Below are 19,693 nucleotides of genomic sequence, written 5' to 3' on the forward strand. Positions count from 1 at the left end.
TTGATTTATTTCATAAACATCTCAGGGACCTATACTGTTTTGAGGACTGCAAAAAATCGCCAAACCATTGTTGATGCCAGTGCTGTCAAAAATAATTGTGGCAACCCTAATGCAAGAATGGAAGTCTAATAGTAAATAACTATCTAAGATTATGGTTTTAATTTAGATGAAAGGTTAATTTTATATAATATTTTTTCATTATAATTTATATAAAAAGGCTAAACATAACTGAATGGATGCAGAAGAGTAAATAACTATTTCAGATCATTATTGTAATTTATATTAAAAAAGGCTGTAACGTTCCCCTTCTCTAAAGAACACTTTGTCACCCACCCTAAAAAGCAGGGACAGAGAACCCTCTTCTGGCCTCAGCCGGAAAAGGGGAGTGGAATTTTTCCCCCTGGTCGCAGGTGGGAGTAAAGGAGATTGAGATGCATACTTGCCAACCTATGACACTCAAAAATCAGGAAATTTTTCACAATGTTAAAAATACTTTTTAAATGATAAAAATATAGTTTTTAATGATGAATTAACTTTAAATAGTTACTAAGTCTTAAATGCAAGCAAAACAAAAATACCTTAGACATAAAAAACATTTTTATTACTTGCATCGTAAAAAAAAAAAAAAAAAAAAAAAAAAAAAAGACACTTTAATCAGTTTTCATACAAATGTTATGGACAGTGGCAGATTTTGCTTTCGTTAAGAAAGAAACTTCATAATTTTGTTCATAGCAATTGCCACGTAGGCCTGCTTTCGCTAATAAAAGTTTTTCTAATGTGTCATCACTAATATTAGATCTAAATTTAGTCCTTGTTTTCGCAACAACACTGAAAATCCTCTCACACTCCGCATTACTACGGGGAACTGTCAAGATGGCCAACATAATTCTAGAGAGTTCACTATATTTTAAAATTCCATCAGCACCTTTCAATTTTCCAATTAAACTCCACTGTGTGTCAATCCTAGCTGATTTTATAACTTCATCCAAGTTTTCTAATTGTAAACTGCAAAATTGCGACTGCAGTATATCAGTAGCAACATCAATATCGTCATCTTTCACGACTAAACGAAGTAACACAGGAAATCTGTTCAAAAAGTACTTTATATCAGAAAAAGGTGCATTTGCTAGAGCAGAAACATCAGCAACTTTAGCATGCAAAATCAGTTCATCGTTGACTGGGAATTTATGTAGTATGTAATCACATACTCGACAGAAGTAACTTCTAACATGAAGATAAAACTTATTTTTGTCTTCTTCTGAAAGTTCTTTTACTACTTTTGTAGTTGCAGCTCCTATTACCAAATCTTCATCTTTCTTCTGATTTTCTGTTTCACCATAAATCACATCATATATAGAATTACAAGACAAAACACAGACTGGTTTTACAAACTTTGATAAAATGTCTTTAAACAGATCATAAATCATTGATTGCAAAACATGAATTAATGGAATTCTGCTTTGTAGAATTGCGTTAAGAACATCGAATGATGGCAAAATGAATTGTAAAAAAAAAAAAAAAAGCAAAAAGCTTTGTTAAGGTCCGAAGAAAAAAAACATAAATATTCGTTCTTCACAATATAAACTTACAGTAATCGGAAAATGTTTCGTGTGTTGAGCAATTTTTTTATTTTGAGAGAAATTTGTATCAGCTTTACGCTTATATTTTGCAGTATTATTTTGAGAACTGCCAGTTGAATTGCTGAATGATGCAGAAATTACTTTATTTTTCTCAAACCTATTTTTAACAATGGAAGTAGTAACTACATCTCCATTTACTTTAGGTACTTTATAACTTTCAATAGAGCCTTTTATCTTAACTCTCGAAGCATTTACTTCTTCTTTAAAACATGCAAGAAGTGGGTTCCATTGATCGAGGATTCTAGATAAGCATTTTTTTAAAGACAGCCAGCGTGTACACACATGTTTCAAAATTTTTCTTATTTCAGTATTATGCAGCTGTTGGAAATGTTTCAATTTTTCCTTTCTTTTAGAACTTCTTTCAAGATAATAATAAATATCAACAATGTGTTCATCCACATTTAATGGTAAAGAAGCTGCCCCTTTTTCAGCTGCTAAATTTAAGAGGTGACAGGTGCACCTCATTATCTGCAAATCTGAATTTGCCTTTCTTAAGATGCCTGCAACACCAGTCTTCAAGCCTACCATTACTGGTGCATTATCGGCACCAAGTGCTAAGCAATTATCCAGAGGGACTGCATTTTCTTTTAAAGTTTTAATAATTAGCTGTGCTATATTAAAGCCTGTCGAATGTCCTTCTAAAGTGGGGACAGAAAGTAAACTGCACTCAATTTCTGAAGACTCTGGATTAAAAAAAGAAACAACAATTGGATACAGTTTTGAATCGGTATTATTGCTTCCATCCGTAGAGAGGCAGAACGGAGCTGTTTTAATGCAATCAATAACTGAAGATTTATTTTTCAAACCCATTTCTTTAACAATTGCACCTGTTTTGGTCCTTGCACTTGAGTATTTCTTAGCGATTTCACTATCGGAAAACATTTTTCTAAATAAAGCTGCAGCGTGATCCGATGCATTCAGTGGTAGGTTGTGCTCCAGTAAAAAGGCAGAGAACAGACATTCTGCATTAATCACTTTTTGGTCTTTTGTTTCCGAAGAAAAATTTAATTTTTCGTTTTTTTCAAAACAACTCATGTTGTCCTTGTGTTTATGTGTACGCACATGTTTGAGAACATCTGCCCTTCCACCATGCGAAATCGAAAAATTGCAACGACAGATGGTACACATCGCAAATTTATTACATTTCATTGAAGAAATAATGGAAGGAAAGTCAACTGTGTACGATTTTTGAAACGTGCACGAGTATTTCACCTTTCTCGCAGATATAACAAAAGACGATAATTTCTAAAACTATTTCCCAAAGGCACGTGTACTCACACAACTCAGGACAAGATGAACGAAATAACGAAAGAACATCCAAATAACGGCCCAACGGCCAAAGAATCTTCTTTGCAATGGCCTTGAGCTTGCTTTGTGCTCATTGGCTAATATATGCCAGATGACACGCAGTGGAGCTCGATGCCCATTGGAGAACTGGAGAACGACGTTTCTGGATACGTATGCTGTCACTCATAAAGCAGAAATTCTCATCTGATTCGCAAGGTTTTATTTTAGATATAATCTGGAGAAAATTCAGTTGCTTTCAGACGTCCAAAATCACTTTTTTTTTTTTTGGTTCATATAACGAAGTATTAAGCCAAGTTCTATAAAAATCGTGAGAAATATTAAGAATAAGAAAAAGTCGGGAGAAATATATTGTAAATCGGGTTGGCGGGAGAGCGGTCGAAAATCGGGAGTCTCCCGCCTAAATCGTTAGAGTTGGCAACTATGGAGATGTGAAAAAGAAAGGAGCGGACACTAGTTTGAGCGCTCTACTGTAATGAAAATGTATTTTAAAGTATTTCTAAATTGTAATCTGTACATAGTTGTATATAAAGAAAAATATTTCGAGCAGGTTTTGTTTATTTGGAGGAGATACGACTATGGTACAACTGGTGGCAGCGGCAGTGGGATTTTAAAAGGCCCACTAGTCAAACGAAGAAGTAATGCTTCAATTCTACACAGTTGAGTAAAATCCTCTTGATTCTATGAGGTTTGCTGTTTCGAATCATCGTGATTCAATGAAGTTTTGACAGCACCCTCGTGATTCTGTGCAGTTTAGAAATCTGCTCAAGTTCTGATTTTTATCTATAAGAGTTGACAGACCAAAATCATCCTGATTTTCACGTCGTACGATTCACCGATTCCAGTTTCTTTCATCAAAAATCATACCAATTTTTTTTCTTCATTAGGTCTAAGTGATATTTTAGAGAACCACCACGGTTCCGCACAACGAGTTTTCTTCATCAAAAATCATCCAAATTTTGTGTTGTAATTTTTCTAATTCCAGTTTCTTCGACAGATCTAAGTGATAGTTTAGAGAACTGCCATGGCTCTGCACAACACGTTTTCTTCATCAAAAATCATCCTGATTTTTATGTTATAAAGTTCCATGTTGTGAAGGAAGAGTCAGCACATTCTACAGAAGTTGATCACGTAAATTCTGTGTTTGTGGGAATCTTGTGATTCTGAAGATCGTGTAGAATAGATATAGTGTCAAAGAATCTTCATCTAACAAGTCATCAAATGGGGTAAGTACCTTGATTTTTACATTAAGGCAGTGACTAAGTAGCTAATTTTGTTATAAGTTGATACATTGTCTTCCTTGCTATGCATTTTAACTCGTATGTACTAGATGTTAATTGTTATGGGGATGAAATAACCTTAGACAAAGACAAGTTCAGACGACGAGTTCTATGCCCAACACCAAGGGGAATCTTGTGATTCTGAAGATCGTGTAGAATAGATATAGTGTCAGTGAATCTTCATCTAACAAGTCATCAAATGGGGTAAGTACCTTGATTTTTACATTAAGGCAGTGACTAAGTAGCTAATTTTGTTATAAGTTGATACATTGTCTTCCTTGCTATGCATTTTAACTCGTATGTACTAGATGTTAATTGTTATGGGGATGAAATAACCTTAGACAAAGACAAGTTCAGACGACGAGTTCTATGCCCAACGCCAAGGGGAAAAATAAGTAAAGACCAGGAGTAATAATAAGAATTGAATAAAAAGCAAAAAATCGATAATATGACTGAGATGACTAACATACCTGAGCTGCCCGCAGCAAGTAAGGTGCATGTGAAAATCAATACGAATATCACGACAAACAGGAAACAGTCTCTTGCAGCTAGTACTACGCAGGAAGAAAATAATTCTAATAACACGGCTAGCACTAGCAATGATAACAATTTAATGGATACTAACAATAACGAACAACCTACATATCAAATAGTTACTGATAATCAACAAAACCACGGTAGGCGACTTCACTAAAAAGAATAAAATACCACCCATCACAATTAAAGTAAACAGTAATGGATGGACTAAAACCAGACGCATTTTCAGGGAAAATAATATCGAATTTACACCCCATACAGTAAATGACTATAAAAATTTACACCAAAGATGCTGAAGAATACAGGTTGGCGATCAAACTGCTGAGAGAAGCTAACATCGAGTACCGTTGCTATATCGTACCCGAAGGTAAGGATTTAAAAGTTGTCGTAAGGGAACTTTTGAGAGATGACTACCTAAAAGAAATACAAGACTAATTAGAAGCAAAAACATTACACCATCTCATCAGTAAAACAAATGACACGGGGTAGGAATGCTGAAATTACCAAGCTACCACCTTTTTCTCATTTCTTTACCCAAAAAACGACAAATCAGCAGAAATCTTAATGAGGAGTATTTATTAGACTTAATCAAAGTCGAGCAGTACAGAGGAAGGGTGGGAGCCCTGCAATGATATAGGTGCCAGGAATTCCACTATACTCAAAGTGTGTGTAACCACCCTCCCAAATGTATCATATGTGCCGACAATCACTTTTCATTTCAATGTCCAAATAAGAGCAAGGACACGCCCCCAAAGTGTGCCAACTGCAATTTAGACCACACCTCCAATTTTAAAGGGTGTGAGAAATTTCCCAAGAAAGCTAACACTAATTCTGAAAAACCAAAGACATATGCCAGTCGTGTGATTGAAAATAAATCTTTCGCACAAGCTTTATCTACTGGAATTTATACTGATACAATCAACGAAGCTAAGAAAACCTTTGCTGATTTAGCCGAACTGGTATCTGTAATCAAAAGAAAAAACAAACAAGTTCAACTTCAACCCAGTCCTCCACCAGCAATCAATCCCTGGACTAACAGAAGACAAGACTTTCCTCCGCTGACATCAAACAGTAACGAAAATCTCGCTCAAACCTCCATTCAAAAGGAAAATCCAACTGAAAAAACTACCAGCACCGCAGAATCCTCCCTGTCAGACCTCTTCGACCTCTCTTCGCTAAAAACAATCTGGACAATAGTGATACAAGGACTCAAAAACATTAAAAAACCAAGAAATCACCTCTTGATAAAATAATCGCAGTAGTCGAAATCATTGAAAAAATAGGAAATCATCTTTTATTATAATAAATTCGAGAATAGGTGCAATATAAAAATCCTCTCTAGGAACGCAAACGGTCTTTACCGTAAAAAAGATGAATTATCCAACCTCATTATTGAAATTCAACCTGACGTAATACTCATATAAGAGACTCACCTTAGACCAGCACTCAAAGTACTTTATACTAATTATAACACCTACCGTACGAATCGTGAGACAGGAAGAGGCGGTGGCGTCATCACATTTGTTAAAAGGAGCATAAAACACTCTCAAATTCCTAATCCCAGCACCACTTTCGAAAGTAACACAATAGAAATTGTAATAGAACATAAAAAATTCAAAATTTCTAATATATACATCCCACCAAATAATAATCCCAGCGCACAAGAATTGATTCACCACCTTAATTCTATTACTTCTACCATTGTCGGAGGGGACTTCAACGCCAAACACCCCTGCTGGAACCGAGGACCTGCTAACAAAAAAGGAAATGACATATTTAAACTCATTCAATCAAATAATTATAACATTCATGCTCCAAACGAGCCCACCCATTATGGGTACAATTATGGGTAGCGCCACCACAATTGACTTCTTCATCTCAAATAACATTACTAACAGATGCAATATCTCTGTAATTTCAGCCCTGTCTTCAGACCACTACCCCCATTGTATTTGAAATCCCCATTAATAAATACATCTCCTCACTTGACAGAAGTATAGGAGTTACAAATTGGATCAAATACTCTGAATTCTGAATAACATACAAGTTAACCCATGCATCAACAACAAAGAAGATTTAGAACACGAAGTCTCAAAATTTACCATCTGCATCAATTCTGCTTTAAAGGAAGCCACTAATACTTTTTATGTGAACAAGCCTTTCCTCCCCCTGCCTGCCGATATAAGAAATAATATTAAACAGAAAAACCCGATCCGTTAAAGATGGCAAACCCCCAGGGATCCACAACTCAAACACGAACTAAACTCTATGCAAAAAGAAATCAACAAAAGAATCAAAAGCTTCAAAAACCAAAAATGGACCAATTTCCTAAATAACCTAGCTATAGAGGACATATCCCTATTTGACATTTCCCGCAAATTCAAGAAACCTTATAAACCTATTCCACCTATCCATGGACCTAGTGGAATTTCATATACAGAAGAAGATAAGCTAAATCTTTTGCAGACTATATGGAAGATACATTCACTCTTAGTCCCACTCCGTACGACAAAAACCATATTGAATGGGTCAACCAGAAGGTCAATAACTTCCTTAATATCCCTGCTCCATACAACTTCATTTTCCTGACTACCCCAACCATTGTTGCCAACACCATCAGCGCCCTACAAACGAAGAAAGCCCCAGGTTCGCACTCACAGGGTTCGGTAACACAACATTCATTTCAGCAGTAACTTTTGCAGCTGTGGTCTTCTTATTTTTCGTCACAATTGCCCTTAATGATCGTCTGTCACGATCACTCGGGACACACTTTCGTCCGCGCTGTAATTTAACAGATGATGTTTTTCCGCTTTTCAAATATGCGGAATAAATCTTCGATACAGTACCTCTTGAAACACTAAACACCTCGGCTACCTTGTTTACGGAAGCACCTACCATACGTGCTCCAACAATTTACCCACGTTCGAAGTCTGTTAACTCTGACATAATGCAATGACAACCTCACATAACAGTACTCCGACAAACAACTGAACTGTTTAGCACATTTAAGAAGTTGTATAGGTGGCGTAGGTAGTCAAAAACGCCAGCACCACCTACATATTTCATTAAAATCAATCTTTCTTTTCAAACATGCATTTCACAAGGTGTTTCCATATTTTTGTCCATCCACTGTATGTGTGTTATGGTGTTAGTTCATAATGATTACTCATAACAATTTGCATAATTGTTGAAATAATAAGGTAGAAATTCAGTAGCATAGAAAATACTGAAAGTCTTTTTACTGTTGTTATTCATTTGTCGTGTTTTAACATTTTTTAATGTAAGATCCAACAAAAATTAACTATGTTTGGAATTAATGTATATTGGTTTTATTGTTATTTAACAGTATAAGAATTATTGACAATTTTATTTATTTATTTTTTTTTATTTTATTTTATTTTATTTTATTTTTTTTTTTTTTTTTTCATGTATAAGAAAAAACATCAGCACTACTGTAGTTGTGAAAACTGAGATTTACTAAATTAAGTACAGTTGAAATTTATTTAATTGGATTGTTACTGATGTTGGGTTTATTGTGTACTAATTGTTATTGAAGTTGTGATTGAATTACTTAATGTTTTTATTAGTATGTACTCAGGTAAAAACGTACTAAAACTCAAATTAATTCTGTAAATGTTGCCATATTGTGTATTAGATTTTAATAATATTAAGGAATTTCAAGCGTTTTTAAAATTGTAGTACTGAGTATACTGGATTCTTGTTATATTAAGATTCAGATAATTTACGATGTTTGTAAAATCATTGTGCATTAATGGTTACTATTAGTAATGATAATCTCAGTAGCATTGTATTTTTAATTAGTGTGTGATAATTCTAAGTAAAGAACTTGAGTGTGGCACAAAGCTTAAAGACTTTGGTTAAAATGGCTTTCTTGAGAAAGGGAAAAAGATTTGACTCATATAACCTAGCGATAGAATTAGGAGAGGAGACTACAATGGGTCTAAAGATTGTGGAGCTAAAATCTCTGATTCAAAAAGTGCAGCATATGACGAAGAGTTCGTTAAAACTGTCTTCAAGGGAATAGTAAATGACATGGTTGGAGGAGGAGAGACTTTGAGAAAAAGAGAGAGAGGAGACCCCTTCTCTAAAGAACACTTGGTCTCCCACCCTAAAAAGCAGGGACAGAGAACCCTCTTCTCGCCTCGGCCGGAAAAGGGGAGTGGACTTTCCCCCCTGGTCGCAGGTGGGAGTAAAGGAGATTGAGATGTGAAAGAGAAAGGAGCGGACGCTAGTTTGCACGCTCTACTGTAATGAAAATGTATTTTTTAAAGTATTTCTAAATTGTAATCTGTACATTGTTATATATAGAGAAAAATATTTAGTCTAGAACAGGTTTTGTTTATTTGGAGGAGATACGACTATGGTACAAGGCTAAACATAACTGAATGGATTCCTGCACCGCCATTTCACTACGCTCGCTGAAGCATAATTTGATCTCGCTGAAGCATAATTTGGTCTCATTGGTTGTTCAAACATATTTTCTATAATGAATTCTTTGGATTTATTCTTTGAAAAAATTCTTTGCAGACTTTTCATCACTGGGCAATTCCCAAATTGTTAAATCCATAATGTTATCAAAAAAGGATTAAAAAATTACACTAGTATTTCAATAGCATCTTAAATGTAGAATTATCTAAACTTACGCAATTTGAAATCAGCGCGCATGCTAGATTTGGCGCTTATGTGCATACATTTTTGCTGCAATTTTTTTACGGTCCTCAAAACTGAATAGTACCCATCTCAGACTTACCTCTCTAAATCCATAGCAAATTAGGAAACATATCTGCATATCCTGATTATTTTAAATCCCTAATAAATAATTGGATTTTGAGCAAAGCATTTTCTAAATCTGTATTTTTTATATATATATTGTATGCATATATTAAAATGAAACACACGTGTTTGATGGTCTTTTTCTGGAATTTTAGCCGTTTTCGTATTGTGCCATTAATTCTTGGAACTGCCTAATAAATTTTAAGACATGTTGTAAAAACTTGTTCACGCTGTTTGCTTCTTTTGAGGATACAAAGAAAGTCCGGTAGCGACTGGCTCATGTTCCTTTCTACTCTTGTGAAATGTTAGGAAACTAATTTGAAATTTTGTGACTGCATCTTATTGCAAACTAAACTCACACCAGTTCATTGCAGGTATCATTCCTGAGTTCACATCCAGGCACATAAGTGTTACATATTTTGAGGAGCTTTTGATATTCTGTGCAGCAAAAATGTTGTTCGAAAAGAAAATTAACATGGCAATAGAAATGAAGCTAGATGCCCTAAAGAGATTGAACAAAGCGTAAAATATACACAAAATTACCACGGATTTACAATATATGGTTTTGGTTATATTTTGGTGGATATAAAACTACAAATGCTTTACGACAAGCTGTTTACAGGAAAAATAATATACAGCTTTTCAGGGAACAGAAAACATGCTAATCTCTAGGCAGTTGAATATTTTTGGTTATTTTAATGATGGGACCATAAATATAATCATGAGCATGTTAATAATAGACTACATTTATAAAGCTGAATAAATAGAACCTATCATTTCAGATTAATTTCTATAATGTCAATTTTTTGTTAATCAAAGGATGTTTGACTTGTACTTATTTGATAATAAATAATGTGATAATTCAATAATTTTGACAGAAATACGAAATTTAAATAGATGCTTCAGTTAATAAAAGTTTACTGAAAATTGGTACAATTCCGTTATGGGGTCCGTACGAAATTGCAGCAAAATATATGCGCGAAGGCTACATAAGCACAAACTAGCAAAATGTACCCATTTAACCGTGCGCCAAATCTACTGAACATGCCGATTTCACAGCACATTAATTTAGACAGTTTTACATGTTTGTAGATTGCCATTAAAATATTAGTTTAATTTTTTAATTTGTTTTTGACGTTGTAAATCTAACAATTTGGGAAATGCCTTACGACGAAAAGTCTGCAATAGAATTTTTTCAAAGAAACGGCATCATCAGCGGTAGAAAATTATATTCAAACAACCACGAGATTAAATTTTGCTTTAGTGGTAACTCAATAGTGAAATGGTGGTGCAGGAATGGAACCTGTAATGAGAAGAAAGGATTAAGAAGTCAAAATTAGTTCGAAGGATCAAAAATCCTTTTTCTTACAGCTGTTAGTTTCATCTATTTTTGATGTCAGATGACATAAAATTTTATGAACTTTAACTGAAGATGAAACACAGTACAACTATAGACTGGAACAGTTACATGCATGAGGTATGTGCCACAGCTTAACTGCTCCGCCTAAGTTGCAAATCTGCGGATAAAGCAAAATTATTACAGTAGACAAAAGCCTTTTCAGTAAAAGAAAGAATAATATTGGATGCATTCTTCCACCAAAATGGGTTGTGCAGAGAATCAAATGAATGTTTTGCTGTTCCAAATCGATCAGGGAAACCTTATTAATAGTCATAGAGGAATATATTATGGAAGGAATCATTATTTAAACTGATATTATTAAACTGAAAATCGTACAAGTCAGATGAACAGCAAGATGCTGGCTTTGAACATTTTACTGTCAACCACAACTACAATTTTGTGGACCCTGAAAGTGGAACCCATACACAAACAACACAGCAGCTGCGAGGCAGTGCTAAATGACATAGTGAATGCCATCGAGGCATTACTTAACAGCATTTCGATTCTTATTTGTTCGAGCTTATGTACAAACATCTGCACAAAAAACTGAAATGTTAGAAGACTTCAAAGATTTTATGCCTCCTATTTAATTTAACTTATGTCTAGCCTTTTTAAAAAAATAAAATAGTAAAAAAAATTATTAAATTAACATTTCATCAAATTAAATTAATAATCTTAGACAAGTAATTATAATTATGCTTTCTTTCTTGGGTTAGGGTTACCGTAATTATTTTTGATATCAACAATAATTTGGCAATTTTTTACAGTCCCTATAACAGAATTGTACCCAAAATTTTATATATATATAAAACCTTTAGACAAAACAAAAACATACACTTAAGAAAATAATGCAATTAAAAAAGATGAAAATAAATAAGAACCGCTGCAAATTTTTAATGAAAAAAACCTAGTGCTTAAAGAAATTTAATATGTTACAGAATTAAAATGTTAAGACTATATAAAAAATATAAACACCAGATATATAAAAAAAGACATAGAAAACTTACTTTAAATTTCTTTAAGAAGTCTTCTGAAAGATTTTCTATGTGAGCATGAACAGATACATAACTGTTGAGCTCTCGTAGGTGCTCTAAAGTTGCTTGAGCTCTATTTTTACCAATATCTGCTTTTGTTAGGTAATACTATAACAGAGATAAAACTCTTAAATTTCAGTAAAATAATTTAAATCTAAATTTAAGACATTAAATATTTAGATACCTGTGATGAAAGGTCTTTAATTTCACAAACACCTGTATCGTGTATAGTAACGCTCTTAACACCTCCAAGAATAATATTTTTTGCAACTTCAATACCTAAGCCTCGAGCACCACATATCAGTACTTCAGCTGATTGCATCCGTCGCATAGCTTCATGACCCAAAACATACCTTCAATTAAAATGAAAATTTCTTTAATGTAAATATTACATTTAACAGAAAATTTACTATGTCCTCAAGGGGCACATATTACAGGTTGAGAATGAAAGCTGAAATGAATTACAAACCAGTATAAGATAATTAGGTAGTGATGGGGAAAAAAAAACACAAGTACTAATAAATGATGAAATGCTAATAAATTACAAATAAATTCAACTCTGGATGGCAAATTATAACAATCAAACATGTTAAAACTGAAAAAATACTGCAAAAAACTATTTGCATTTATAATTTCATTCAGGTGTCCCACCCCAAATGATGGATCCTTACGACCAGTTTATTTTTGTCATTCCGCAGTACAAAGCTTCTGATGGAAGAAATTCTGTATGATTATTATATAAATTATGAATATATTACACATCCATTGCAATTTCATTATAACTGGATATAAGTATTACACATTTGGAATCAATATCTGCAAGAATTCAAAAAATTATAGTTTTTCATCTTTTGCTTATATTTATGCTTTCATTTAGTACATTAATTTTTTTATTCATTCATATGTACACTAGATTGATGATCAACTTGACAGAAACACTAGACTGACGATCAACTTGATAGACTGCTACTGCTCATCCAGGCAGGGATTATATAGCTTTTGGCCTGCCTTCAAAGAACATTTTAGGCCAAACCGGTAATAATTCATTCTAGAAGGTTCTCCATTCGTCTATGGCAGATTACTAATTTTGTCACTAAATGAGCAATTTCGTGCCAAATCTGGCAACCCTAAACCTGCCTTGGGGAAAAGCTATCTTACCACAACTGGACATTTCATAACAATATTATGCAAAACAAGGTAACTGGATGATTGATAAAGGGAAGATGAAGCTAAAGTACTGGTAATTGTAACTAGAAACAGTGAAGCTGAAGTTCTAAGTGAACCAAATAATTCAAGCAGTAACAGGAGATAAATTATGACAAAAATACCATTATTCTATAGAAAAAATCTGCCAATATAGTAAAAAAAAAAAAAAAAAAAAAAAAAAATGCACAATAAAGAAAATTATACTTTAAAATTGTTAGGTTCGGTCCTGTACTGCATACAATTTTTCTCAACTTTTTCCAATTCATAAAGAGAAACTTATAATCTGAAAAGACAAATATGTAGGCCTACACACTCCTGTGCTTAGTAATACTTCACATGCGCATGTATTTAATTCTGTATTCTTACCATGAAAAAATTACAAAAGACATTTTAAAATAATTATAGCTATATTGCTTTTTGGTAAGAATTGTTTCATAAATTGCACTTTACAGCATTTATTACCTTGTTTATTTTTCATATCCAAAATACAGTGCAAAGTCCGAAATCTGGACTTATCGGGACTTCGGCAATTCTGGATTGGGATTTTTCCGGATATTAGATTATCAGTTTAAATCTAGTAAGATGGCATATAGAAATTATAAAATTAAAAACATGAAATTATGATTTATGAAATAATGAAGTATTTATGATCTAAATAGTATCAAAATTTACAAAAAATGCTTAATATTTGTTTACCTTATTAAACATTTCTTTCAATACAAGTTTTTTAAGTTGCTTCATTTTTTGTCCTAATACTTTGTCTTTAATTCTGTAGATAGACATAATCTCTTGATCAGTTACATTGTTGAAGTCTTGTAACCGACTGCTGTTACTAGAATTCCGACTAACTTAACAATCAAAATTTCTCGTTTTTAGTGACATCCCTGTCCCTTTCTTCACTATCGCTAGCGGTATTTTCTGGATCTAAAAACATATTTTGCCATTCATTACTTGATTGATGGTTGAGAAGCATTGTTATCATAATGAAAAATTTCTTCTATATCATCTTCATTTATTACTGCTTCTCCACATTTCTTCCCAAAATACATTAATTGGAAAATTTCACCTTTGTTTTGCGATATCCAAAGACCTTTAAAATTAACGGTTATCATCAAATTTAGCTATTCTTCACTATACATATTTGGCTATGAATCATGAGCTTGGCGACTAATGACAAGTTGTTCTGTTAAATTTCTGGTTTTCAGTGACTTGTCTGTCCCTTTCTTCACTATTGGTAGCGGTATTTTCTGGATCTAGAACCATAGTTTGCCATTCATTGATCGACTGATGGTTAAGAAGCATTGTTATTACCAATGAAAAACTTCTTTTATATCATCTTTATTTATTACTGCTTCTCTACATTTCTTTACAAAATCCGTTAATTGGAAAAACTTCATTTTTGTTTTATGATATTCGAAAACCTTTAACCATAGTGGTTATCATCAAATTTAGCTATCCTTCACTATATATATTTGGCTATGAATCATGAGCTTGGCGACCAACGACAAGTTGTTCAGTTAAATTTTATCTTGCTTTTATTGCACACTGAGACAATTAAGCCTGAACTGTATTAGTTATTAATTAGACTTGTGTCTACTTGCACATGCTTAAGGCTTATCAGAGCTTTGAATAAATAAATTCCCACATAATACTTAAGCCTTATTGAGGGCCAGTGCTAGATATCTTACTGCCTGATCTGTCTCTGTGGCCATACAAGCCCTGGCGCGGGTTTATGTGAATACAAATCAGTTATTCTTAATTCAAATACCCCAAAATGAGTATCATCAACAAAATCTATTTTTAGCATATGGAAAGAAAATATTGCTAAATTTTTCTTCGTCAACATTTTTTAGCACATTTTACTTAAACCTGTAATCATCGCCAAGCATAATGTCAAAATAATAGGTTACCATACTCCTTTATTATTCAATTACTAACATAAAAAAATTGTTTAGGCATCACAACACGAGTGCTTACTCAAGTAGTCATGTTCTGATAAACATGCAGTGATGAAAGGAAAGAATAATAAATAATGATTTGCCAGGTTGGCATCAGATCGATTTATCTATGTGGAATGTTTTGGTTTGAGATGTATGCCAAGCAGATATGCAGCAATGGAGCCAAATTACTGATTGCACAAATTTAAGCTAAAATGATTGTTTCTTCAATAATAAGGTATTTTATTTAGTGTTGAAGCAAAATTAATCGGGACTCTCCAGATGTTTTATTATGCGCAAAGGAAGGGCAATCAAATGTGCATGCGTAAAGCCTATAAGAAAAACGTTGGTGGCGGTTTTGAGGTCTTGATTTTAGATCATTCCAGATAATGGACATCCGGATTTCGGACTTTGAACTGTATTCTCAGAAGAATTAATCAAAATGGAAAGTAATATCACTTTATATAACAAGACAGAAAAATAAATGTTTTATTTAATGTTATTTCTTAAATATAATTTTAATGAAATTTATCAATGTTGTAATGTTTTTTAAAAAAATTGTTGATTCACAAATCTCCAAATTAAAAATTTTTATATTGAAATTTATCTTAAAATCACCAACACATTGATAAGCAGCCAAATTTAGAAAACGTTTAAAAAGAATTCACATGTCCAAAAGGAAAAAACTGTATGGGTTAAACATTAGAAAAAAATAATTTGGAAATGTTTATGTTTTACTTCTAGCCTAGAAACTCGCATATCACAGCATTTTTAATTAAAAGCAGGGATAACTCAAATACGGTTATCAGGAAACTGCCAAAAAATATTTCCCCCAAAATGCTAATTCACACTCAAAATAGCAATAGTAAAACAGAAAAATTTTAGATTATTAAAATTAAGGACCTTCTGCCAATTTTGGTCAAAATTACAGACTTTTGAGGACCAAAAATAGTTTTAGAAAAACCTTCAAGGATTATATAAATGCTATTATAGTACATAAACACTGTTCTATTTCTAATAAAGATTGCATATAAAGCTTCAAAAATAATTTCTGATGAAATAAAATGATTTTATACCAGATATTTAGATCTGCTTCTTGCAATTTATTATAAATTTCTTTTGCAAGCAAAACAAAACTATTTAATACACAAAAATGCCAAATAATCAAACATGATGATAGTGTTTTAAAGTTGCAAGACCATGAAACCTTGTCAATAGTAAAACAAAGAATGAGTTTAAAAAAAAAAAAAAAAAAAAAAACTTACAGCTGTCGAGAATAAAGTCCTTCATCAATGCTATTGGTAGTTGAATTTTCCTGGTTTGTTGAGCCATTTTGTGCCATTTCACCCTTAAAAATTAAAAAATAGCAATTTTAAATATCAAGCACTTAATTTTTTAAAATGGTATTTTAATTTCTAAATTTCCAACTCATTTTCAATTTCATTTCCCCACTGTGTTTAGACAAAGTTCAATAATATTACACATTCGTTTAATATACAGTTTATAATGCAAGATCAACATGCATATCCGTATATTAAAAACTGCGCTGGTAAAACATAACATTACACTATCTGGAAAATTAGTGAATGTAAAAAATTGCAGTCCATTTAGTACCGTAATTATTAACTGATTTTTAATTTCTATAATATATTTAAACTATGCATACCCAGCCATTATCAAGCGTTTCTACTACATCTTCGGCGGCCATTTCTTGCGGTTCTTCTGACCCACCATTACTACCAGCAGTAGAGCTACACGCTGTTCCCATAGCGACGTAAGATACCCAAACAAGACTATGCGCATAGCAACGCGCGGCAGACGATTTAAGTATCTTTCTTGACAATTTCAAACGAAATACTCTAATACTCTTCAGAAATGAAATATTTCATTTTTGTGATCTTATACGACATCGCAATCAGAAATGTATGTATTTAAAAGTTGAAGCATAAAAGAACAAAGTGCGATTCTTACAAATCTAAGTCTGGATATGTTTTAGAAATTAGGTAAGCACTATTTTTTTTTTAAAAGGTTAATTGCAAACTAGCGATCATTATTTCTCAGGGTATCGACAAGGCATTTTCGGCCATAAATTGGCAATCATTTTTCTCATTTCAGAACAAAATCACTAAAACCGATAGGCCACGAACGATAACATTCAGTAACTTCAGAAATCTCACTGACGACTGCAAAGTCAACTAAAAACGGCCGAAATTGCAGATGCTTTTCAATCTTATACAGATCAATGGTTTAGTTATACGTCACATACGCCAAGGACAATCAGTTAACCAATAAATGACGTCAGTCAAGGTAGCGCGAATTCCTACCCTCAAACCAGTAAATACGATTAAAATATTCTTAATGTATGAAAATTCAGCAAATACACATCATAAAATTTGAACTTGCATTCGATTTAAAACATATAACAAAAAGACACAAATTCTTTACTAGGTTTAAATATATATCACTCAGGAATTTTCAGTATTATTCCAAGTTAACTTTCACCTCGAATTAAAACTGATTTCCTTCATTAAAATAAAATTTCTTATTAAATAATTACGAATACTTACGAGTACGTACATATTTCGCATTGTTAAAAAACGGCCGTATCTAGGTCCAAGACCAGCGCAAGAGGTACGGTCGCATAGGGCGGTAGAATTTTTAGATTTAAGGTAAGTAAAGAGCAGTAAATTAGGGCAGGGAGGCAAAATTTTTATAATTAAGAGGACGCACTAGACAGTAGAATTTAGGGACGGCAAAAGATTTAAAATTTAGAGATATACATGACAGCAAAATTCGGGAGCCACAAAAATTGCATCAAGTAGCAAAAATCCCTTTTGCCAACTCTGCCCAGATTCTCCAAGTTTTGAAAACAGTTTTCCGACCGAACATGTGCACCTTGATCTCGAATTTTAAATTTCGTATTTATTTTTATTTCATGCTTTGTGCGAACTTAATGAAATTTTGATTAACAAACTTTATCATTTAAAAGCAAATATATAATGCAGCTCTGTGAAACTTAGGATATTTGTTTTTTAAATTCCATCCACAAATTTAGCGATTTAAAAGAAAGGTGTTGCCACTGTCCGAAATAAAATATTTTTACTTTCCATATATACTTATGTGTTGCCTTTTGATTAAGCGTAATGTATTTTTCTTTTAAATTTAATTAGATATATTAATAAACTAAGCAATTTAAAAGCAATAACAGTTCATCAAAATTATTAATTACCAACTGGACCGGTGAAATTAAGACTAGCTGCACACCTTAGAACCATGATTAGCCGAAAGCGGCAATTTTCTCAAAAGGACTATTAATTCCGCTGTCATTTTGCGTTGTTACACTATAAACGGCGAATCGCTTTTAAATTGTTGCCATCAAATATTACAGCCCTGTATTATATTTAAAGAAATTAAATAATGAAGAATCTGCATAAATGTATGCATGCTTATCCCATTGTGGTAAAACAATGGTTCCTAGAATCATCATATTTTTAATAACGTACGTCTCCACCCGAATATAGGTATTTGGAAGCCCAAATTTGGATTCTGTTATATTATCTATTTCATATTTTGTAAAGCATTTGAGTTTTTGATTAAGAAACTCAACGATTTCAAAGCGAGCAATGGCAACACTATACGGGGGGGGCATTTTTATCCCCTGCGCGCGAGACTGTGTATCGGAAATTATAAACATATGCTGTTTTAAATATTTTGTAATATTGCTGTTGAATTGAATTTTATGGTTTAAATGCGAAGAACATGATATTTAAAGGTAACACGTAATATGTTAAAAAAAAACGCCCTTTTAGAGCGTAATATAAAATCTCAAAGCTTTCGGGTTTTTTTTTTCAACTATTATAGACGGCTAATATAAAAAAAAATTCATGGCGGCTTTCAAAACATGCGACAGTTTTCAATCATCAAAATAATAAAGTTATTACAGATGCCTGAATTAATAAATACACAAGCAGCTGTCCTTTTATTAATGTTACATGACAAAGTGCCTTTACTAATTACTTCAAATTCCTGCATTAAATACCATATGCAGAGTAAAGAAAACAGTACTTTAATATCAAAACAAAACTTCACGGTAAATGAATACGAAAGAACGAGTTTCCAAAGGATCCCCTCCACTGGAAAGAGATCAACATCCTGTCTTCAAAAACAAAGAAGCCGTATACATTAACCCGATGAAGCGAACGAACCTTTTCAGGGAAAAAAGTGGCGGGAAGCTTTTTATTTCAACAGTAGAAATAAATAAAAAAAAAGTTTCGCCCGTGAATTATATACGACGTGGAAAACTTTCACGTTATTTCTCAAAATTTAGTTTACATGTTAAACGACAAGGCAAAGTCAACTAAAATTCTCCGGGCAGCAAGTATAAACAGAATTATTCTGCACTGAAAATAAATTTAATACCACAGGTACATTTCTATGGACTATTTGTAAATGAAAGGGAACTTGATATCACTATACAACAGTTTGTCGGAAAAATAAGGCAATATATAAATTTCATCTGGAATTAAAAATGGGGTATAAACAGAACAAATTCACATAAGCT

General features: G+C 32.8%; 1 protein-coding gene across 3 annotated transcripts in view; it reads right to left on the reverse strand.

Moving 5' to 3' along the window:
* Uba1 (ubiquitin-like activating enzyme 1) overlaps positions 1-19,693 on the reverse strand; it is a 123,084-nt gene that overhangs the window by 58,447 nt on the left and 44,944 nt on the right. For 2 of the 3 annotated variants that reach the window (XM_085817143.1, XM_085817145.1), the window contains exons 2-4: positions 16,398-16,480; positions 12,174-12,342; positions 11,963-12,097 (exon numbers count right to left, since the gene is read on the reverse strand). In XM_085817143.1, coding sequence (XP_085673269.1) covers positions 11,963-12,097; positions 12,174-12,342; positions 16,398-16,480 — 387 coding nt within the window. Of the gene's footprint in view, positions 1-11,962; positions 12,098-12,173; positions 12,343-16,397; positions 16,481-16,798; positions 16,832-19,693 lie in introns of those variants that run through there. The other variant, XM_085817144.1, reaches the window with a different exon arrangement.

The sequence above is a fragment of the Stegodyphus dumicola genome, chromosome 5 (assembly GCF_044657685.1).
Source record: "Stegodyphus dumicola isolate Sdum_Otavi_A_Nest chromosome 5, ASM4465768v1".
In the NCBI taxonomy this organism is placed as follows: domain Eukaryota; kingdom Metazoa; phylum Arthropoda; class Arachnida; order Araneae; family Eresidae; genus Stegodyphus; species Stegodyphus dumicola.